The 24,296-nt window shown below is 40.1% G+C and overlaps 1 protein-coding gene across 1 annotated transcript in view; it reads left to right on the plus strand.

Annotated features, from left to right (window-relative positions):
• The window catches only part of EXOC5 (exocyst complex component 5), a 46,546-nt gene that overhangs the window by 2,812 nt on the left and 19,438 nt on the right, over nt 1–24,296 (plus strand). The window contains exons 2-6 of the mRNA XM_073350016.1: nt 12,545–12,639; nt 15,150–15,297; nt 17,205–17,399; nt 23,796–23,860; nt 24,264–24,292. Of these exons, the coding sequence (XP_073206117.1) occupies nt 12,545–12,639; nt 15,150–15,297; nt 17,205–17,399; nt 23,796–23,860; nt 24,264–24,292 (532 nt within the window). The remainder of the gene's footprint in view (nt 1–12,544; nt 12,640–15,149; nt 15,298–17,204; nt 17,400–23,795; nt 23,861–24,263; nt 24,293–24,296) is intronic.

Genomic DNA, 24,296 nt, shown 5'->3' on the forward strand with positions numbered 1-24,296 from the left:
CTAGGTCTTTTCTGCGTTACCAAATGGAATTTATTGTAACATGACAAAATATGGTTTGCAGTGGTGGTTTAGCTGCGTTGGTCCAAGGATATTAGAGAGCCAAGATGGGTGAGGTAATGTCTTTTATTGGACCAACTTCTATTGGTGAGAGAGACAAGCTTTCGAGCAACAAAGCACTCCTCTTCACGTGTAGGGAAGGTACTCAGAGTGTCACAGCTAAATACAAGGTGGAGCAGATTGTTTAGTATAAGCAGCTAACACATATTGTCAGAGACCATTCAAGGGGAAATGGCCTGTTAATACGCCTACAATCATAGGACAAAAAAGGGGTGGTTAGATTATTGTAATAAGCCATAAATCCAGCATCTTTAATGGGTTCATGATTTTTAGTATCTTGCAAAGTTAAGCTCCCAGGCTCATCTTTTGAAGGTGTTGTGTAGGTTTTCTTTGAGGATGAGGACTCAGAGGTCAGCTATGGAATGATGGTTTTGTGAAAAGTGTTCACCCATGGGTGACTTATTTATCTTTTATCATTTTTCTGTGCGAGTTAATTTGAGAGTGTAGTTATTGTCTGGTTTCACCCACATAGTTGTTATTGAGACATTTAGTGCACTGGATGAACTACTCCACATGTTGTGATAGGCATCTTGAAAGATATCTTGTGGGGGATATTGATCATCATAGCAATGGAGAGATGTTTTCAGGTTTTGCATCTGTTCTGGCAGGGTCTGGTGCTGCTTTGAGTTGGTCCTGTGGGGAGGTTGCTTCTGATGATGAGCTTGGAGAGGCTGAGGGGTTGTTTGAAGGCCAGAAGAGTGGGTTGGAGAAAATTTCTTTCAAGATGTGGTCCCCACTGAGTATAGGTTGTAACTGTTTAATGATACCCCATATGGGTTGCAGTGTGAGGTGTAGGTGACAACTAGGTGTGTGCAGTTGGAGTGGTTCTCTGTAGGTCATCTGTCCAGAAGATGAAAATATCATTGATGTATCTCAGGCATATCATTGCTTTTGTGGTATATTTGGCTACAAATTCTTCCTCAAAGTGGTCCATGAAGAGGATGGCATATTGGGGAGCCATCCTAGTATCCATGGCTGTTCCCATGGTTTGGTCAAAGTGTCGTTGAACGTAAAATTGTTATGTGTGAGGATGAAATGGATGAGTTTGGTGGTGTGTTTGGAGTGGTTATCTGAGTGTTGTCCATTGTCTTGTAGATATTTGAGGCAGGCAGCAATGCCGTCATTATGAGGGGGAATGGTGTGTAGGGAGGTGACATCCATGGTGCAAGGACGATGATTTGAGGGAAATTATGAATGTTGTGGAGTTTCTGGAGGAAGTCAGTTGTGTCTTGGAGGATCCTGGCCCTTTGTGCGGTGAGTAGTTTGAGGATGGTTTCTGAGTCCTGATCATCTGCCAATAAAAGTGCCATCACCAGATAAGATGGATCTGCCTAGGTTCCTTTGTTTGTGTATCTTGGGAAGCATGTGGAGGGTCCCTCAGGTGGCTTCATGGGAAATGAAGTTGTAGAGTTTCTCCTGGAGTTGTTTGTGGAAGGACTTGGTGATATCCTTAAATTCCTGTGTAAATTGTGGTATGGGGTGTTCTTTGACTTCTTTATAGTAGGTGGTGTCAGAGAGTTGTTGTTTTGTCTTGTTAACGTAATCTCATCATGGTTGAGAACTGACATGTCTCCCCTTTGTCTGCTGGTTTGATCACTGATGATTTCAGGGACTGTGTAGCTGTCCTCTCAGTGGTAGAGAGATTGTGGTGGATGTAAAGTTTACGGATTTCACAGTCAATTTTCCTAAAGCAATCAATGTAATGATAAAGTGTGTGATTTTATCACTGTGGGGTATCCAGTCAGATGATTCTTTTTTCTCATGACTGTTGGTGGAGATGTTAGTTGTGGGTTGTCTCTTTGTTGTGAAATAATTAGTTGAGGATGGGTCTGCAAAATAATTCTTCTAATTTTCCATGTTAGTATGGCATCAGTTTCTATGGTGCGGCAGAAGTTCTGCTCCTTGGAGACTAAAGATAATTCAGCTCGGGTTAGGGATGGTCTTGATAAATGATGATGATGGGGTGTTGGGGTTCTGTGGGGTTGTGGAGTTGTTTTAGTTGGTTTTGCTTTTTGTTTTGGTGTTGGATGGCTGTCATCAGGTTTTCTGATAGGTGTTTTAGTTTTTTTGCATAATCCCCAGGTAGTTGTCCTGTTGTTGTTCTTTTCCTTCCAGTGTATGGGAGTATGTGATCATTTCTTGTTTGAGGTCGTCTCTTCTGGAGTATGTAAGGTACAAGAGATGGTTCCTCAGTTTTTCTGAAGTCCTGCTGCAGAGCTGTTCAGTGTATTTGGAGTTGTATGTAGTGATCGGAGTGTTATTGATAATGTTTTGTTTCTTGCATTTGCCCAGGAAGTAGATGTTACTGTTAAGTTTTGCTTCCTTTTTCTTTTTGTTGTGGATTTCCATTTCAGATGGCAAAATTTGGTATCTATCATGTACCAGAATTTGATATCTATATAGCAGCCATGTTGAAATTGTAGTGTGTAGATGAAGCCTTACCCTAGATACCAGGTTTGAAACATTGTTCCCTAATACAGTCTATTTTTCTGTCCACTTAAGCAAATAAGTTGTAATAGCTTTTTAAATGACTATTAGTCAATAAGCTGCTTGTGGGAACCCTCCTATTAGTGTTTAAATTTGAAAAGTGATGCATCTTATTGTGGTAATTGGGTTGAACATAAAAGAAGATGTGTTACTGCCACATTTGGGCAGACTATGTTTGAGAGCTATTTTCAACCTGATTATGTGCACTGGTGTGGACAGGGATTTAGTGAAAATTGATGAGCCGGAGTGGACGTGAAGGATCGATCTGTCTACTGAGCCAAAATAGAGTTCAGTCATGATTATGGCTGAGCTGGATTTTAACATGGTTTGATCCAGTTTGGTTCCATTTGCCCAGGCCAGACCAAACCACATTATTGCCCAATTCAACCACAGTTGTCGTTAAATCATTAAATGGTTGTTTTGGCCCTATAGATATGGTCCCATATATTGCTTTGGTGCTAGAGGGAGGTTCAAAGCTGCACAGAAAATGCCTGTTAGAGTTCATCTGATGATATCACTTTTATGGATTGGGTGCTTAGAAATGACATTTACAGTAAATGTTGTTGTTTTCTGCAACTGTGGAAAGGAAATATAAAATGCTTACTCAGCCATCAGATTGCTCTAGATACTTTTATTGCACAGCTGTTTGAGCTTTTATGTAATACTTTCCACTATTCTAATTCTTGCCAAAACAGAAGCAGCAACAGATAATTCAGTACTAATATTCTTTTTGTTGTTGATGATTAAAAGCTATGATATTTTGTTTGTTTTTAAAGAGACAGAAAGATTGGACAATGATGCTTTTTGAGCATAAGCTACAGCTCACTAACTTCTAAAATTACTATAACTGAAAGATTGGCGGGAAAACCTATTTTCTAAGTTTACTTTATGCATTGATCAATATTTTGTATTTCCCGTGTGTGTGTGTGTGTAACTTTCACACAACAATGGGGAGAAGAAAATGTGAATGTAAAATTACCAAAGTTGGCCAGGAGGTAAAAGGACTTGTCTGCTACATTAATGTAGTTTTAACTTGTATTAAAAATTTGATTAGATATCAAGTTGCTTTCCCTTGAAAATATTACTCCGAAGAACCAAAAAACACCCACACATATCATATTGAATGAGTTCAAATTCAGTACTGTTTGTGGGCTTGAGTCATATTATACATTATGTACTGATGTGCATTTTAGTCCCTGCAATATTCTCAAATGTAAAATGTACTGAAACCTCTCTCTCTCTCTCTCAATGAAATCTGAGCATTTACCTTGTATTCTTATGTGTCAGGTCACATGGAAAAAACTTTTATCTAAAACTGTTTGTCTGTGTGTTTAGATTGTAAGATCCATAGTATAGGAACTGCCTTGTGCAGTGCTAAGCACAGTCAAAGCTTAACAAATAGTTGAAGAATTTGACACACAAAATCGCAAGAAGACATTTCTATTCACATTACTTTAGGCTTTTTTAAAATAGTTTTTGTAAAATAAAGTAAGTTTGCAAGCTAATGAATCTTCAGGGAAAAATTATTTGAAACACACTTACTTGAGGGGAAGGAGAAACCTAGAAAGCAGTAATGTTGAAAGATTGTAGAAGCAATAGAGGTTATCACATTAGACAAACTGGCGCTTTTTTGTTTTTGGTAGCCGCCACATCTTACAATGTGATTTTTTTTTTTTTTGTTTTTGGATGCATATGCAAAGATGTCACATCAAGAAAACAGGAGGTAATAGTTCTTCTCTGTGTGGCTGTGGTATGAATCACCTAGAATATTGTACTCAGTTTGGAACACTACATCACTGAATGAGGTAGCTGCAACTGGACTGCAAGCTGTTTGGGAAAGGACTTCTTACCTATATTGGAGGTGCCTAGCACATCTTTACAGAAAAAGCTCAGGGAAGAGTCACAAAATGGCTAAGAAGCTGAAGAGATTGACTTATGAAGAAAAAATTAAAATAACTATGAATAGCTTACCTAAATTATGAATAAAGATGGAAACATCTTCACAAATATTTGGATAATAAAGATCAGGGAAGGAGAGGAGTTAAATTTAGTATAATACACAGGATTTTAATTTAGAGCTAATGGGATGAATCTGAAAAAGGGGAGACAGTCTGCATACCAGTAAAAACTTTGACACTGAGATGTACTAGTTTGTGGAGAAGTCTTTCTAGAGATGTGGTGAAATCCCAGTTACTTTTGGAATTTTATAACCAGACTTGACAAAGCACTCAGACTTACTTTAGGGAGCAAATCTATATTTGAAGGGAGATTAAGTCTTTTCTATTACTAACTTCTATGAAAAGAGTGAGCAGTTTAAAAATATGAAAGTTTAAATTACTTACTTTATTTTAAACTAAGGTAAAAGTGGGAGGGATCTTTGTGTTAGGGTAAGGAATGTGTGAGGGTAAAAAATAAAAGCATTTTGGGAAAAATCTTGTCTTCACTTATTTGCTTGAAACCAAAGCCAAAATTCCAGTGTAGCTACTCAGGGCATGTCTACACTACAAACTTTTGCCTACACAAATTTTGTTGGCATAAAGCCACCACGGTTAGTATATCGCACGTGCATATGCATACTTGGCTCAAGTGTAATCACCAGGAGTGCTTGTGTCAATATACAGTGTGTAGGTATCCCACTGTGAAACTCACCACGACAAGTGCATGTCTTTTGTGAAGTTTTGGCAGTGCATGATGGGGTAGACATGGGTCACACAGGGTTAACTGGGCAGAAGGGGTCAGCTTCCCAGCATGCAACTTTCTGCATTCCATAATGTCATCTATATCCCATAATTGTTGTATTTTTTTAAATCCCATGAACTCATGTGGCTCTTCTCGCTATGTGCCATTTTTGACAGAAGCATTGAGCCTGCACAGCTCCGCACTATAGTTATGAGCATTGCAAGCACAGGGTGCATGATTCTCTAGTATTTGCAGAACCACAGGAAGTAGTCAGTCAGCAGGGAACATGGTGATTTTGTGCAGGGAAGATTGCTGTGGGACAAAGCAAGAATCAATTCAAGGTTGTTGGTGGCATTCATGGAACAGTTACTGATGGTGGAGCGCTGCTTCTGGACACGAGAAGCAAGCTCTGACTGGTGGGATTGCATCATAAAGCAGGCTTGGGATGATGAACAATGGCTGCAGAACTTCCAGATGTGAGAGGCCACCTTTCTGGCTCTGTGTGCCAAGCTCACCCCAGGCCACCAGTGCAGGGACACTAGAATGAGAGCTGCACTGACAGTGGAGAATCGTAGAATCATAGAAGTGTAGGGCTGAAAGGGACCTCAGTAGGTCATAAGTGAGTGGCGATAGCACTGTAGAAACCTGCAGTGCCAAATTGCTACCAGTAAGTGGGAAATCATTCTGGAGTTGGAAAATCTACGGTGGAGGCAGTTGTCATGCAAGTGTGCAGGGCCATGAATTGTCTCCTGCTGTGCAGGACTGTGATTCTTGGCATTATGCTGCACATAATGGATGGCTTTGCAACATTGGGGCTCCTGAACTGCGGTAGGGCAATAGATGGCACTCATATCCCTATTTTGGCACAAGATCAATTTGTCACAGAGTACAACAACAGAAAGGGCTACTTTTCTGCTATGGGGACACTGACATCAATGTTGACTGATCAGGGAAACTGCATGATACTCGCATCTTTAAGAATGCAGGACTGTTCAGAAAGCTACAGGCAGGGATTTTCTTTCCTGACTGGTGGATTACCATTAGCTATGATTGAAATGCCAGTAGTGATGTTTGGGGACCAGCCTACTCCTTGTTCCCCAGGCTCATGAAGCCATATACAGGCCAACTTGACAGTACCAAGGAAAGATTCAGCTACCAACTCAGTGGATGAAGAATGACAACTGAATGTGCTTTTGGTAGACTGAAGGTATGCTCGTGTCCTTAACTCACAAGATTGGATCTCAGTGAGAAAAACATCCCCATGGTTGTAGCTGTCTGCTGTGTACTGCATAATATTTGTGAAGCAAAGGGTGAAAATTTTTAGCCATGGCAGATGGTGGAGATGGAGCTGCTATTTGCTGAGCTTGAACAGCCAGACACAAGGGCTATTAAAAGAGTTCAACATGAAGTTATACAGCTCGGGCTTTGAACGAGCGCTTTAACAGTGAGCAACAGTAATGCACTGTGGTGTACTGTGCTGTTTTGGGGCCTGTTAGTAGCTGTTTGGTGCTTGGTGTATATGAATGTTACACTGTCAATGCACCTATTAATATTGTGGTGCTTGTTGTACATGCCTCCAGCTTCTATCCAGGACACACCACGTGATCCATTGTCTCCAGCCAAGCTCTACGATACAACTGCATTTGCTCCAACCCCTCAGACAGAGACAAACACCTACAAGATCTCTATCAAGCATTCTTAAAACTACAATACCCACCTGGTGAAGTGAAAAAACAGATTGAAAGAGACAGAAGAGTACCCAGAAGTCACCTACTACGGGACAGGCCCAACAAAGAAAATAACGGAACGCCACTAGCTGTCACCTTCAGCCCCCAACTAAAATCTCTCCAGCGCATCATCAAAGATTTACAACCTATCCTGAACAATGATCCCTCACTCTCACAGATCTTGGGAGACAGACCAGTCCTCGCTTACAGACAGCCCCCCAACCTCAAGCAAATACTCTCCAGCAACCACACACCACACAACAAAAACACCAACCCAGGAACCTATCCTTGCAACAAAGCCCGATGCCAACTCTGTCCACATACTTATTTAAGTGACACCATCATAGGACCTAATCACAGCCCACGCCATCAGGGGCTCATTCACCTGCACATCTACCAATGTGATATATGCCATCATGTGCCAGCAATGCCCCTCTGCCATGTACATTGGCAAAACCGGACTGTCTCTACGCAAAAGAATAAATGGACACAAATCTGACATCAGGAATCATAACATTCAAAAACTGGTAGGAGAACACTTCAGCCTCTCTGGCCACTCAATGAAAGATTTAAGGGTGGCAATTTTGCAACAGAAAAGCTTCAAAAACAGACTCCAACGAGAAACTGCTGAGCTTGAATTAATGTGCAGACTAGATACCATTAACTTGGGTTTGACTAGAGACTGGGAGTGGCTGGGTCATTACACATATTGAATCTATTTCCCTAAGTTAAGTATCCTCACACCACCTTGTCAACTGTCTAAATGGGCCATCTTGATTATCACTACAAAAGTTTTTTTTCTCCTGCTGATAAAAGCTTATCTTAACTAATTAGCCTCTCACAGTTTGTATGGCAACTTCCAACTTATCTGGATGTGTGTTTATATATCTTCTTACTATATGTTCCATTCTATGCATCCAATGAAGTGGGCTGTAGCTCAAGAAAGCCTATGCTCTAATAAATTTGTTAGCCTCTAAGGTGCCACAAGTACTCCTGTTCTTTTTGTTGTACAATTATGTTTATTATGCTGTTTTTTGTCACTGATCCTATGAGTTGTCACACTGTACAGTAACAAGTAAGTTGGTGTTTTCAATACCACTAGGCATTCTGCAGCATATGTTGGGAACTAATAAAGATGAATTATTTTCCAAACAATAGGATTTTACTAACCAATACAGTGCAAAAAAAATACTGTGCAAATTAAAATCAAATATGTTAAAAACTTAGGAACAGAGTTTAAGAAGGGGAAAGAATGTTCATATCCATTTTAGCTGCACATACAACAACCAGGGCGCTCTCACGTCAGTGTATGTGAAGCTGTGGTTGTCCTTAATGTCCCTTGGTATGGAGTGGTAGGGGTAGGGATGCAGCCTCTGATGCCATGTGGAATGTTGAGGGGAGTGTAGGGAGGTGCTATAATGGAGTTCTCTGGGTACTGCAGGTGAAGGTGAGCCCATGATTGTTGAACCACAAGAGTTTGCAGTTGTGTTTGCTGCTGGAGAAGCCCCACTATGTCCTGGTGCATCTCCCTATCCTTTCCTACTGTGACTCCTGAACCTTTTTTACTGTCCTCTCTTTCCTTTTCCCTACAGTCTGCATTATTTACCCCAGGTCCTCTGCTCGTGGTGTGATGCAGCACTGGCTTGCAGAATCTCACTGAATCTGTTATCCCAAGTCCTCTTCTTTCTCCTTCTTATCTCTTCTCAGGCACTCTGTGGGTGTGGAGGCCGAACCCTCAAGACTGCTACCATAGCAGCTACAAATAAACACACCCATTGTCAGTTACCATCGTCAATGGAAAGCGAAAGTTAAGATTCAGAACTCCCTTCCCTTGTTGTGCTAAAGTTTTAAGCAAGTTTTATGCTCACTGACACTTCTGCTTCAGAACGCTTGTGCACGGTGCCACTTTATGGTTGCCAACTCTCCACTATTGGCCTGGAGTCTCCAGGAATTAAAGATTAATCTTTAAAGATTATGTTGTGATTAAATCTCCAGGAATATGTCCAACCAAAATTGGCAATCCTCTGCCACTCGCAGCACCAGCCATGGTGAGAATGGCCTTCCAGGAATGAGGAAAAGGGGAGGGAATTGGTCAATTACATGAAATGACAAGTATAGGGCAACGGCACTGAATACTGGCCCCATTTTCCATAGGTGAGAGTGATTTTAGCTCATATCTCACTCCTGAGGGTGACAAAGACACAGAGCGCACAGCTGCTGCTGGTGACCTGAAGCTGCCTGGGCCTGTGTGCTGTTAGCCTGTGTACTGCAATGGTGCCTGCCGAAGTTATTGCCGACTAGTGGGGAAAGTGTCCTAGTGGAGAGGAAGAAAAAAGGCTGCCATCCCTTGAAACCTTCTGGAGAGGATAGCAGAGTACTTCCATGAAAGTTTCATTGAGATCTCTCGGGAGGATTTAAGGGACATACCTGTGTAAATAAACAAATTGCTCTACACTCCTTCACTCCCCCGCCTAACTCTACAGGGGAATGAAAAGCAGATAACTCTACTTCTTGTTTTACTGCTCCCTCTTCTAGTACAAATAAATTAATGAAAAGTCGATAGTTGTGTCATGTTAAGTTGGAGGCTCCATCAGTAAATCATTTTCATGGAAAATACATTTATACACTTCCCCCGCATTGGGCTCACCTGTGTGTGTGACTGCTGGGCCTGACTGGACTGTGGTTGAGTCTCAAACAGGTCTTGGCTCACATCATAGCTAGATCCCCCGGTTGCATATCCCTCATCATCTTCCACCACCTTCTTGTCCTCACTGTTCAATTCAGGTGCCTGTGCCTCAGGCTCCTGGGAGGTTCAGTACCAATGTAGACACAAGAACAAATGGATATAAACTGGTCATCGGGAAGTTTAGACTTCAAATTAGACGAAGGTTTCTAACCATCAGAGGAGCGAAGTTCTGGAACAGCCTTCCAAGGGAGGCAGTGGGGGCAAAAGACCTATCTGGCTTCAAGATTAAGCTCGATAAGTTTATGGAGGAGATGGTATGATGAGATAACATGATTTTGGCAATTAATTGATCTTTGACTATTTGTGGTAAATAGGCCCAATGGCCTGTGATGGGATGTTGGAGTGGAATCTGAGTTACTACAGAGAATTCTTTGCTGGGTGTCTGGCTGGTGAGTCTCGCCCACATGCTCGGGGTTCAGCTGATCCCCATATTTGGGGTTGGGAAGGAATTTTCCTCCAGGGCAGATTGGAAGAGGCCCTGGAGGTTTTTTGCCTTCCTCGGCAGTGTGGGGCACTTGCTGGAGGATTCTCTGCACCTTGAAGTCTTTAAACCATGATTTGAGGACTTCAATAGCTCAGACATAGGTGAGAGGTTTATTGCAGGAGTGGGTGGGTGAGATTCTGTGGCTTGTGTGGTGCAGGAGGTCAGACTAGATGATCATAATGGTCCCTTCTGACCTTAAAGTCTGTGAGTCTATGAAGTATCAATGGTGGTCTGTGGGGTGGTGATGGGGTCTCTGCCAAGTATGGTATGCAGCTTTTTGTAAAAGCGGAGTTCTGCGGCTCAGCACCAGATCAGCTATTGGCTTCCAGTATGACTGCTGCAGTTCCTTCACGTTCACGCACAATTTGCTTATAGATGTCCACATTTCTACTGCTGGTCTGTAGCTGTGCCTGTAAAGCCTCTTCTCCCCACAGGCCCAGGAGATCCAATATCGTAGAATATCAGGGTTGGAAGGGATCTCAGGAGGTCATCTAGTCCAACCCCCTGCTCAAAGCAGGACCAATCCCCAACAAAATATCTCCTGTCTACTCCAAGCAAGCTCATCCAGATCCTTTAGCTGGCATGCTCAGCTAGTTATACACAATAATGGAGACTGCTAGGTGTGCTTGCCCAACTGGACAGTCATTTCAAAGCATTTCAAAAATTTGTGAAGCTTTAAAACCATAGTGGTGGGGATTGACTGCTGGTCTCCATGACCCTGAGCAGTGGAGTTCATTGTAAGCAGAGCGGTCAGTGTCGGGCACTGTGGAACAGTTGCTGGAGGACTGTTAGGATCGACAAAGGTAGTGCAGTGTTTGTGCTCACACTGCATCAACCTCTGTATATTGACCATGGCACAACGCTGGTTGGGGCGGTGATGTTACTGTTACTGCATTGCTGTAAGGGGACGCTTACATCAGTGGGAGACGCATTTAAGTGAAGACACGTGCACAACTTGGTCGCTGCAAGGTGGCTTATGTCAACTGAATTTTGTAATATAGATCACGCCTCGAACTTGAAAGGCAAAGGCTCCTAACTCACAGTATCACTTAAGTGCCATGTGGGAGGGGAGGAGCTTGTGTGTTCTGTCAGATGACACATTTCAACATGTAAAGTCTGTGTCAGTGTATTAAAATGTGTATTTAGAGCTTTTCTTTTTTCTTCTGGATAGGTCACAGCATTACTCTGGTCAGAATTTTGGGAGTTGCTATTTAAAGTCTTGGACTAGTGCCAAAATAACTTAGCTAGTTTGAGCAACCAGAAATCATTTTAATGTGTCTGATGAACTAATAGTTGGAAAGCAGACATTTCTATTTCAAGTATCAAACATTAAAATTCTACTTTCCTTCTACTTTTGTTCTGACTCTATTTGAGTGACTATTTCAAGATATGTTAGTATCCGATGAAGTGAGCTGTAGCTCACGAAAGCTCATGCTCAAATAAATTGGTTAGTTTCTAAGGTGCCACAAGTACTCCTTTTCTTTTTTAGAACTAATACTATACATCATCTGAAAGCTTTCAAATGGGATAAGGGAAGATCCTGATCCTATGTATGTTACTGGGCCCATAAAGGGTTAATGTTGAACTCTTGGGATTCATGAGACTGTGGCTGCTAATATAGCACTGGGGTAGAAATGGTGAGTAATATACTGATTTAAAGGAGGGTGGGTGTCACTAAATTGTGTATTTTTCAATATTTTTTATAAGAGAATTGCAAGTTTTAGTTAGTGGGAACTGCATCTTAATCGAATGAATGGAGAAATAATCTGTCTTCCCTCCCATTCACTGTTGCGTAACGTCTCTGGTAGGTACAGCATTTGTTTTTATGGGAAAGTTATTTTAGTAAATTTGTATTTTAGCTGTCCAAGTATGTTGTCCTTTTTAAAAAATGATAATTGGCATTCTCTGCTTTTGTTGAAATTAATCACACTGTCCACTTTGCTCTTCTTTGTATCCTTCCCTTCCCTCCCCTCTGGTCTTTTTGTCTCCTCTGGAAACAAGAAGAGCCAGCACCCTGTTAACAGTTAGCTCTTCGCAGACCACCAGCAATTGTTCTGTGGATCACCAGTAGCGCACAGACCATAGTTTGGCAATCTTTGAATTAGATGTTCAGTATACCATTCTTATATGGTTTGTAGATTTGTAGATTAAATATATAAACAAGAAAGGTGATGGTTACTGTCAACACTGTGTATGGCCTTTATTGCAACAGAGTTTTTAACGACTTTCGTAATGATGTGAAAACTGCAACTTAGTAAATTACCCACTGTGGCACATTGTAAAGAGTCTTTATTCTGTGTCTAGGAGCCTTTTGTGGCAGATGAGTACATTGAACGCCTGGCATGGCGAACTCCTGGAGGAGGTTCCAGAGGTGGCGCAGAAGCTTTTGATCCCAAAAGGTAAATGAAAATGTATAATTTGTTTTAACAATCTTTAATTATTCAGATTGTTTTTTACATCTGTAGCAGAGCTATGTGCAGTGTCGGCATGTATCCAAGAAGATCTCCAACTGGGAGAATTGCTAAAATATGTGACCACAAGCCAGATTTTTAATGAACTTTCAGAACAATTTTATTTAGGGAAAAAAATATAGCAGTAAGAAATGAGCAGGGAAATCCCTTTTTAAATAAAAGGGAATGGCTTCTACTTGGCCTCATGCTTTGACAGTGGTAATTTTTTTCCAGTCAAAAGGAGAGGTGGGTTGAGGAGTGTCCTTAGGCAACAAGGCCAGCCTTCTTTTTCATGTGTTAATAACTTTAATCACCAAGTAAAGTCAATTAAGTAAAAATTCTATGCAGCAATACCCTTGGGGGGCAGGGGAGTGAAAATATTCTGTACCACTTTGTTTTTTTATACGGTGGAGCATTGTTGTCTCAGCATCTTCCACAAAATATTCATATTCATTTGTTACCCTGGTTAGCATGGGGAAGACCATGTTGGCTTAAGCAATTTTGATTTTCTGATATGTTGAAAAGAATCCATGTTTCAATCAGTGCTGTTCATTATGACTTTACTCTCACCAGTGCTGTTCTTAAAGCCATCACTGACTAGAGTATGAGTATTTTGGGGGTGGGTGGGTGTCCCTTCTTCCTTTTTTAGTCACAATTTAGGAGTGCTCAGTAGGACTCAATTTAGGGTATACCTAAATTAACTTGGATTAAGTTAGAGCACAATAGCTATTCCTGAATAATTCCATGTGTGAATACCCACATTCTGGATTAAGTGTTCTACAGTAGATCAAGCTAAAGAGGAACAAGACACTCTTATTCCACAATAAGAATGTCTGCACATGGAATTAGATATCTCCACATGTGGACAAGCCCATTCTAGCCAGAGGTACATATGAAAGACCAAGATAGAGGCTTCATTAATAAGGTTCAGTGACAACCCCCTAGTGAGAAGCCCAGTCCTTTAGACATAAGAGAGGCCATACTGGGTCAGATTCAACATCCATCTAACCCAGTATCCTGTCTTCCGACAGTGACCAATGGCAGGTGCTTCAGAGGGAATGAACAGAACAGGTAATCATCCCATGTTGCCCATTTCCAGCTTCTGGCAAACAGAGGTGAGGGACACCATCCCTGCCCATCCTGGCTAATAGCCACTGATAGACCTATCCTCCATGACAGCTGGAGCAGTTGGGATGGGGGTTTCTAGAATGGTCCTGTCCCTGGAATTAGACTTGAGAACTGAAGTCACCCATTGAAATGAATGGAAGAGGTTCACACTTCTGAGTCATTATTTTTAAACAGTAGTCATTGTGTCAGTGGTTTACGTTCAGGCCACATTTTAAAGATTACTTTCATAACCATAAGCTTAGATTTTCAAGAATAATAACGTGGCAGCATTACCATATTGCCCATGGTGGGTAAGTTTCATGAACTTCTGCACAATCTAACATTTAATAAGTTAAGATTTTTTTTTTTTTTAGTCCTTACAGTTACAATGATGGCTTTTGAAATGTGAACAGTATATAAACTAATGCACTGTACTGCTTCTGCTCATAACTTTGTGAAGCTGCAGTTAAGTGAAAGCTGGTCAGTCTTAGCAGCAGTAAACACTGACATTCAGACCAGTGGGAGCAGTGGTGAAACTGACAAGAATCAGGTCAGTTTCATGCAGCTGCTTGATGGAAAAGCTATAAGCCTCAGAGGAGGTAGGCTCTGGAGCTACTCACTGGAAGGAGGCACAGGAAGGGTAGAATAGCAGAGCCACTCTTCCTTCACTTCACAGTTGCCTGGAGACTCTTTGGGATGGAAGAAGTGAGCAGAGAGTGTGTGCTCCTTCTCCCTTCTAGTAGTTGGATCAGGTTGGAAGGGCTTCAAATTATTTGGACACTTACTCGCCAGAGGCTAATATGAAAAAGTGGATCCTCCAAACAGGGTCCAGGAACAGCATCCTGGAAGAAATGCCATCACCTTCTCCTCGGCTAATCCAGCATTTCCCCAGATGCAGAGTTCCCTGATCTTTCATTTGTCTTTTGTTATTAGGGTTAGTCCTGTGACTGTTTTATTCCTTACATTTTTCACCTTGGTGAGAAGGCCTAGTGTTTGTCTACATTAGGAATTTTTGCACTGGTGCAAGAAAACCATTGTAAAAATCCCTAATGGAGACAAGTCCTTGGGCTAGTAAGTGCCTGGCAATTTTTTTCCAAGCTGCTATATCTATATCTATATAAAAATATGAAATGCACAGGTGTAAGAGCTATAAATGTAATTTAAAAAAAAGCCAGAAGCTTCAATTCTACAGAGATTGATACCTTAGGTTCAATCACTAGCCAAAGAAAGCTTCCCACTTCCTGCAGATGAGTGGGTTTCTTAGGCCTGTGGCTTTAATACGTTTTTACTGTAGTAAGATAAACCTTTTCATACTAAAATCTGCTTTATCAAATCATCATTTTTTAAATCAGATTATTAGAAGAATTTGTAAATCATATCCAAGAACTACAGGTAATGGATGAAAGGATTCAAAGAAAGGTGGAGAAGTTAGAACAGCATTGCCAGAAAGAAGCCAAGGAATTTGCCAAGAAAGTACAAGAGCTGCAGAAAAGCAACCAGGTAAGAACTAAGGTGTATAGTCAGTATTAAATTATAAAAGCTATTGAAAAATGTGTTATCCTACACAAAAATTCTCAATACTGTGGGACCATAATTTGCAATCAGATCTCTGTAAACAGTTCTCTTTTAAAAAAAAAAAAAAAAAAAAAGTGTGTGTGTGTGTCTTAGTCTTATATGTAAAACAGGTCTTTACTTCAGGGATTTCTGGGCTCTTCAACCCCTGCGGGAGGTATTGGCAACTGCTGGGGTTCTCATGAAGGCCGTATGTTCAGTCACTGTGCGAGTAGCTTTAGCAAGACCAGCTCCTCTTCGTTCCTTGCTGGGAGCCTCTGCAACAAAACCAAGAGCTAGGAATTCCTCCCCGTTCTCCTGGGAGTTGTTGGCAACTATCTACTGGGGAGAGGACTAAATGGGAGGAAAATAATCTTTTAAATGCAGTACTTAAACTGTAGTTGCTAATGGCTATGTACTAGAGTGAAACCCATTTATAGTGGAGTGAAGCTTTGTTGAGTAGCAAACCCTGCACTGCTTTCTACAATGTATGAGGACTGGTATGTTTCCACAGTGAAGTGAGTGCAAGGGCCAGGTACCAATAGTCAGCCAGCCATGTCAAGTATTTGGAGCATAATTATGTAAGAATTAAAATAGTGATAAACAAGAGTCACCACTGCTATTGAGCTGCTCAGGAACATGCAGAACACAAGGTAGGGGTATCTTTCTGTCAATGTGTGCAACTCATTGCCATGGAATGTTGTGAAGGCTAAAAGCATAACTGGGTTAAAAAAAGAATTAGATAGCCATTAATGGACCTGTCAATGAATTTATTAGCCAAGATGTTCAGGGATGCAACCCTGAACCCACCATGCTCTGGGTATCCCTAAACCTCTGACTGCGAGAAGGTGGTTTTGCCAGTCTTGTTCAGTTACTTCCCTTTGAATCATCTGGCACTGACCATTATCAGAAGATAGGATACTGGGTTATTATGGGCATTCTTATGTCTTCACAAATCCAAATTTTGGGTGCTAGTCTGGGATGTGAGTATCAGTCAACTAAGAATAAAATTATAAAATGTGAATCTTATTTGCAATATCTTATGCATAACTGAAAACGTTCATTTTCAAACCATATACATACGAAGTCTGTATGGATGTGTGTGGATTTGGCCCCATATCTTTTAGCATAGAGAAAGACAAAGTTTGAGCATAGACAAAGACAATACACATTTGTAACTAAAGTCACATCTAGTTTTGGTACTTTACAAGTTATTTTTGGTATTTTACATAAATATCTCTGCTAAAAGATATGGGTCCAGGTCCTCAGCTGGTGAAAATCAACATAGCTTCACTGATTTCAGTAGAGCTACATCAGTTTACATCAGCTGAGCATTGGGCCACGACCTGTTTTATTAGTTTTAAAATACTAAAATTCCAGGTCGGATTATAGACTATTGCCTTTCATCTTCACTGTTTGCTTATATCAGTGTTTCTCAACCTATTTACCATTGTGGGCTGCATTGGCAGCTCATTGTGTTATGTGGGCTGAATCCACACGATATATATACTACCTGTATGGCTCTGAGGATGTCACATGGGCCACAGCTGTGTGCTGATTGGGCTGGAAACCAGCCATGGGTTGAGAACCACTGGGTTATATGGCTCTTCACTTACTTGCTTTACACTTTTCTGAACACTGGGCAACTAGAGGTACACTCTAAATGAATCATATATCTCTTTTCCCATCACAGGAGTTGTCTCTCCTGCTCTGAGAGCACTGAGCTTGTAATTTAGGTGTCCAGTTTGGTTTGCTTGTCATTCTGACTGATACTAGATAGAATCGATTGTTTACTTTTTTTAAGTACAGTAAGTGGAAAAATTGGGTATTTTATAGGCATGTCTGTGTTCTCCCAGGTTGCCTTCCAACATTTCCAAGAACTAGATGAGCACATCAGCTATGTAGCAACTAAGGTCTGTCACCTTGGTGACCAACTGGAGGGGGTAAACACGCCACGGCAACGGGCTGTGGAGGCTCAGAAACTGATGAAATACTTTAATGAGTTTCTGGATGGAGAGCTGAAGTCTGATGTTTTTACAAACTCTGAAAAGGTAAGAGCTGTCAGCGGGATAAAAGCAGTTCAAAGCAATAAGCAGTGCTGCCCTAATTACAAGCTGCTACCATGACTTACCATGGTCAAACTTCAAACCAGTGAGTGACTGACTTCTTAAAGTTTCATTGTTCTGAAATGTAAATTAACAACACTAGCCTGCAGATTGCTGATAAAGCATTTGTATTCAGTGATTCTTAATTTGGCAGTGTTGGCATTTTTCATTTTATGAAATTATAAGAGATTTGAAAAATGCTGAGAGGGCAGCTTTAGAATGCACACAGAAATCTCTTGCTTTTTTTCTTTGAACCCCTCCCTCACTTCAATTCTACCCAATAATCCATAAAGTTTTTGAACACAACTTCTGAGATTTTGTTGTGCTGGGCCAGTTTACTGGCTGTGGATACTTGTAATTGGAGTGTCCTTTTGGGCTACGTACAGCATATGGTGGTGTGTTCTCTCCCCTCACCAAGATTTGGGCGAATTAGGCATGAAAGCTGAGTTACTTCTTAAAAGAACTGAAAAGAAGAAAGTTTCTAGTTGTCCTTCCTTACAAAGATCACTGTGAAAGCATAAATCAGTATAAACTGACCAGTGGGACTGAAAGGAACAAACTGCAGAAGTGGAGCCCAGCTGCTGCAGGAAACAGTATACAGAGAGAACTCCATGCAGTATGTAAAATGAATGTTACATTTGAGATGTATCCCAAAGAATCATCACACTAACCCAAATTACTGTGCATGGTGTGCATGGTGGATAGGAGTTGCTACATTTGGGATGGCAAAAATTAATTTTGCAGGCCTGGCAAAAATGTTAAGGATGGCTGGCTCTACTTGAAATACATCGTGTAGGAGAGATGTGAGTCATAGCTCAGTGTTAATAGTCATCCCCTTACTGCTTAGCTGAAAACATATCATAAGGAAATTAAAAACTAACCATTTCATATGTCCATACTCCGTAGCAGCCAGTTGCACAGTGTTGTTTGAATCATTGTGGGTATACAGTAATTGGTGGTTGGTACTCAGCATTAATCAGTGAGATTGTGTGAAAAAGTGCTCCTGTCTTTCAAGAAAAATGAGAAGTGGTTTAAAGTTTAAATAAATAAATAAATAAAAAGCATCACAAGCAGGCAAAACCTTTTCCAGATCTGTATATAAAAGTTATTTGTCAAAATGTTGTAACTTTCTAAGCTAGACACAAATAAAACTTGCATACATTTTTTTAAAAAGGTGCTTACCATTCTCCCCCATATAAAATCCCATGTAGTAACATGGGATTTAAATAGAACAGCGCAGGTTAGAATAGTTACTTTTCAGCCTACTACAGTAAGTGTCATTGTTAAGTAGCTAGTATTTTCATGCCGTTTATAATTAGAAGTTCCGTAGCACTTTCCACTGGAAGATCCCAAAATATTTGAATAGATTTTTAAGGTGGAGAAAGGATTTGACGAACATGAATTAATTTTAACACCACCTGGTGAAGTAGGATCCACATCTTACAGATGTGGGTGTGAAGGAGAGAAATGAGGCAGAGGCCAAACTATTTGTTTTAGGCCACAAAGGAAGCCTGTGGCAGAGCTGGGAGTAAAAACTAGGTTTTCTAGGTACAAGTAATCCTATGTAGATACCATGTAAGTCTGGTGCTTGCATATTGATTGTGCTCTGTAACTTTAACATTACTTCCTAATTCAAATCATAAATAGAGATAATGTTTATAGGAATAAGGGAGAACCTGCTTAGATATATGCTTTACCATCACCCTGTACCCACAACAATTTAAGTCCAATTCTGTGTGCGCTCTAAAAATAAAATATCAATAGTTTTGTCTGTTATATGATCTTAGAGGCCAAATGTCTTTGTACGTATCACTGCTAATGGCACCTCCTGGGTTGCCCTTGCATTATCCCCACATAAGTGCAGGGTTTACTCTAACATTTTTACCACAGTTAAAATAATTTCTTTCTTGGACACTTAATGATTGTGCCTTGGTGATTTCCCTGTAAATAAGTAAACCTTATTGCCTTATTGACCTCATGCTTCCAAATTCTTTCCTGAAGTTGGATTTTTTTCTCTTTTCTACGTTTGGATTGTTCTTTCAATCTTGCCACTTTTTAACTACTCTGCATAATTCTCCCACATTTTTATTTCTGTAATATTGTATCTCTGCTTTGCAGTCTCTTCCCCAAACTGTATGTATCCAATTTCTTCAGCCTCTTTATGAAGGCATATCTTCTGTTCCTCATCACTTCTGTTGCCCTGCTTTCGAGGGAATGGTTAACCAATCCTCTTTCTGTAATGAGAAGCCTATAAGTGAGCAAAGTGCTCCAGATGTCACTTTTCTAAAGATGGATAAAATAATCACCTTCTTAGTTTTATCAGATATACCCAGATTAGTGTTTGCTCTTTATGCGACATCATTGCACCATGTGCTCATGTTTAATGTGTTTGCTGTCATCTTCAAATCCTTCTCTGCATTACTGCTCTGTAATCAGCATTTTGCTGTTTTGTCCTTTACATGGATTAAAATATATTACCTTGAATTATTTATTAAAACTTCCTCCTGTTTATCTCAGTCCATATTTTTCTAAATTCTTTAGGTACTTCTAGTCTTTAACTTTTTTTTTTATAGCATCTGTATTTATTTAGATTTAACACAGTTCATTGAGGTCTGATTTAATTAAAAACTAAATATGTGGATTGAAGTAGAAGCCATGGAAAATTGATTTGTTATGGCTGTATTGTACACAGGTGTTATTGAATTCTGGACCTTCGCTTAAGAAGTTGGTTAATTGTGCAAAAATAAAAATATTTGTATGATTGTAGTGCCTACGAGCCCTCTCCCAGCTCACAAGAACAGAACTGGCAGGGAGACCACATGATGATCATATCTCCTTAATCCTGTCAAATCTAGCATCATTGTTTTGTTGGTGGTTTTAACTAGGGCTGTCAGTTAATCACAGTTAACTCGCAATTAACTACAAAAAAATTAATCGTGATTAATCGCACTGTTAAACAATAAAATGCCAATTGAAATTTATTAAATATTTCTGGATGTTTTTCTACATTTTCAAATATATCTATTTCAGTTACAACACAGAATAAAAACTGTACGGTGCTCACTTCATATTTTTGATTACAAATATTTGCACTGTAAAAATGATAAAATAAATAGTATTTTTCAGTTCACCTCATACAAGTACTGTAGTGCCATCTCTTTATCATGAAAGTGCAACTTATAAATGTAGGTTTTTTTGTTAGATTCATAGATATTAAGGTCAGAAAGGATCATTATGATCACCTAGTCTGACCTCCTGGACAATGCAGGCCACAGAATCTTACCCACCCATTCCTGCGATAAACCTCTCACCTATGTCTAAACTATTGAAATCCTCAAATCATGGTTTAAAGACTTCAAGGTGTAGAGAATCCTCCAGCAAGTGACCCATGCCCTATGCTACAGAGAAAGGCAAAAAACCCCCAGGGCCTCTTCCAATCTGCCCTGGAGGAAAATTCCTTCCTGATCCCAAATATGGCGATCAGCTGAACCCTGAGCATATGGGCAAGATTCACCAGCCAGATACCCAGCAAATCATAGAATATCAGGGTTGGAAGGGACCTCAGGAGGTCATCTAGTCCAACCCCCTGCTCAAAGCAGGACCAATCCCCAACTAAATCATCCCAGCCAGGGCTTTGTCAAGCCTGACCTTAAAAATATCTAAGGAAGGAGATTCCACCACCTCCCTAGGCAACGCATTCCAGTGTTTCACCACCCTCCTAGTGAAAAAGTTTTTCCTAATATCCAACCTAAACCTCCCCCACTGCAACTTGAGACCATTACTCCTTGTTTGTCATCAGCTACCACTGAGAACAGTCTAGATCCATCCTCTTTAGAACCCCCTTTCAGGGAGTAGAAAGCAGCTATCAAGCAAAGAATTCTCTATAGGAACACAGATCCCACCCCATCTAACATCCCATCACAGGCCATTGAGCCTATTTACCATGAATATTTAAAGATCAATTAATTGCCAAAATCATGTTATCCCATCATACCATCTTCTTTAGAGCCTACAAGTAAACTCAGTTCTCCTACTTGTTAAGCCAATCGCTAAGACAAACAAGTTTGTTTATATTTATGGGAGATAATGCTGCCCTCTTCTTACTTACAATGTCACCTGAAAGTGAGAACAGGTGTTCACATGGCACTGTTGTAGCTGGCATTGCAAGATATTTGAGCCAGGTGCACTAAAGATTCATATGCCTCTTCATGCTTCAGCCATCATTCTAGAGGACATGCTTCCATTTTGATGACACTCGTTTAAAAAAAATGCATTAATTAAATTTGTGACTGAACTCCTTGGGGGAAAATTGTATGTCTCCTGCTCTGTTTTACCTGCATCCTGCCATATATTTCATGTTATAGCAGTCTTGGAGGATGACCCAGCACATGTTGTTCATTTTAAGAATATTTTCACTGCAAATTTGACAAAATGCAAAGAAGATGCCAATGTGAAATTTCTAAAGATAGCTACAGCTCTCGACCCAAGGTTTAAGAATCTGAAGTGCCTTCCAAAATCTGAGAGGGACGAGGTTGGAGCATGCTTTCAGAAGTCTTAAGAGCAACACTCTGATGTGGAAACTACAGAACCCAAGCCACTAAAAAAGAAATCAACCTTCTGCTGGTGGCATCTGACTCAGATGATGAAAATGAACATGCGTCGGTCTGCACTGCTTTGGATCATTATAAACTCATCATCAGCATGGATGCATGTCCTCTGGAATGGTGGTTGAAGAATGAAGGGACATATGAATCTTTAGTGCATCCGGCACGTAACTATCTTGCAACACCAGCTACAACAGTGCCATGCAAATGCCTGTTCTCACTTTCAGGTGACTATGTGAACAAGAAGTAGGCAGTATTATCTCCTGCAAATGTAAACAAACTTGTTTGTCTGAGCAATTGGCTGAACAAGAAGTAGGACTGATTGGACTTGTAGGCTCTAAAGTTTTACCTTGTTTTATTTTTGAATTCAGGTTTCTTTTGTACATAATTCTACATTTGTAAGTTGAACTTTCATGATAAAGAGATTGCACTACAGTACTTTGTATTAGATGTACTGAAAAATACTATTTCTTTTGTTTTTTACAGTGCAAATATTTGTAACGAAAAATAAATATAAAGTGAGCACAGTGCATTCTGTAATTGAAATCAATATATTTGAAAATGTAGAAAACATCCAAAAATATTTAAATAAATGGTATTCTATTATTGTTTAACAGCACGATTAAAAAGAGTAATTGCGATTACTTTTTTTAATCACTTGACAGCCCCAGTTTTAACACAGTGGCTAGGATTTTCTTTACACCCCCCACCCTCAAGGTGCCCTCCAGTTCCCAGGGCTGCAAGAATAGAGCTTCCAAAACCATCATGGAGGCATTTTGTTTGGGGCTATCCACAAACTTCAGCTTTTAAAGGGCTTCAGTAACATCCAGCTGTAATGTTTAAAATTGCAAAAGCTGTGATTTGTATTTTCATAATTTTAACTTAACCTGCCAAAGCTGTCACTAAAATCTGTTCAGCCACCCTTTATCATGACTGACAGTGAAAAGACAAATTATCTTAGTCACCAATCAAAAGTTTTCCTGTCTATGGGCAAATAGGAGTTTGCAAACTGCTTTAACTGCACTTGGGATATTTTTGTAACTAAATATTGACAAGGGTGTTTGTTATAAGATGTTATTTTATAGCCCCAGGATTAAACTCCCTTTCATCTGAAACATAGCCTCTGCCTCAGAGGAAATAATTTGTATGTGATATCTTCCCCATTCCCCTCCCCTAGCATGATCTTAGAAACTCTCGCCATGCTCTACTGTAATCCTCCAGGCATCATGTCATGATTGCCCTTTCTAGTTGAAAAAAGTCAGGGTGCAGCTTTACTTGGGACTTATTAGTGCTGCTTCTGACCTGGCTGGAATGGTCACAAGCCACTTTACCCTGGGGTTTAGCAGAACATCACAGCATTGCTCTGACCTTTCTAGTTCAGAAGTGGGAGATTGAGCTCAATCTTGAATTCTGATCCCTTGCACACTGTAACGTTGCAGTAGCACTAGACACGTAAGCTAGTGGTTTTTAGAGATTTAAGATGCTTTATTGTGACCCTATAACAAAAAGAGGCTTGTGTTTACATGAAGTTGTATGAGCGACTAGTAGGGACATGAAGATTGATCTGACCTAATAAAAACATGCTGAGAGTTCTGAAGCAGGTATTACTTTCCATGTGGATACCAAGCAACTTTAAAAAGAGGGGAGGGGGGAAATTGTGAAGAAAAAGAGAAGTCCTACGGCCATAACTTTTAGGGTTGTTTTTTTTAGTAAACTTGTGACTTCCCTCCCCCAACAGATTAAAGAGGCAGCTGATATTATTCAGAAGTTGCATCTGATTGCACAGGAATTACCTTTTGACAGGTAAAATCCAATTCAAACATTTTAAATAATCATTGGAAGAGCTATAACTTTATTGTGTAACTTCAGGGTTTTTTTCGTGGTGCCTGGCCTCAGCTGATTTTTTAAAATAGTTTTTGACATGATGAGTGTATTTAGGATCACCTTTGAACATACACCTCAAAGTACTTGATAAATTTTGCTGAAAACAACCTAATTTGAGTGTACTTATTTCCTTGTAAATTCTATACTAATTTTTTATGGATTTCTTACAGATAAAGCTTGAAACATCATTGTCTTCCTGCTCCATATGTTGTTAAACCCTTAACTACAATTGACAGCAAAAGTGTTCAATTAACATGTTAATACTCGTTTGAATTTTTTTTTGATGTGGGTTTTGATTAATAGTATGTTTTTGATTTAACAGGTTTTCTGAAGTAAAATCAAAAATAGCAAGTAA

The sequence above is a fragment of the Lepidochelys kempii genome, chromosome 6 (assembly GCF_965140265.1).
Source record: "Lepidochelys kempii isolate rLepKem1 chromosome 6, rLepKem1.hap2, whole genome shotgun sequence".
Lineage (NCBI taxonomy): Eukaryota > Metazoa > Chordata > Testudines > Cheloniidae > Lepidochelys > Lepidochelys kempii.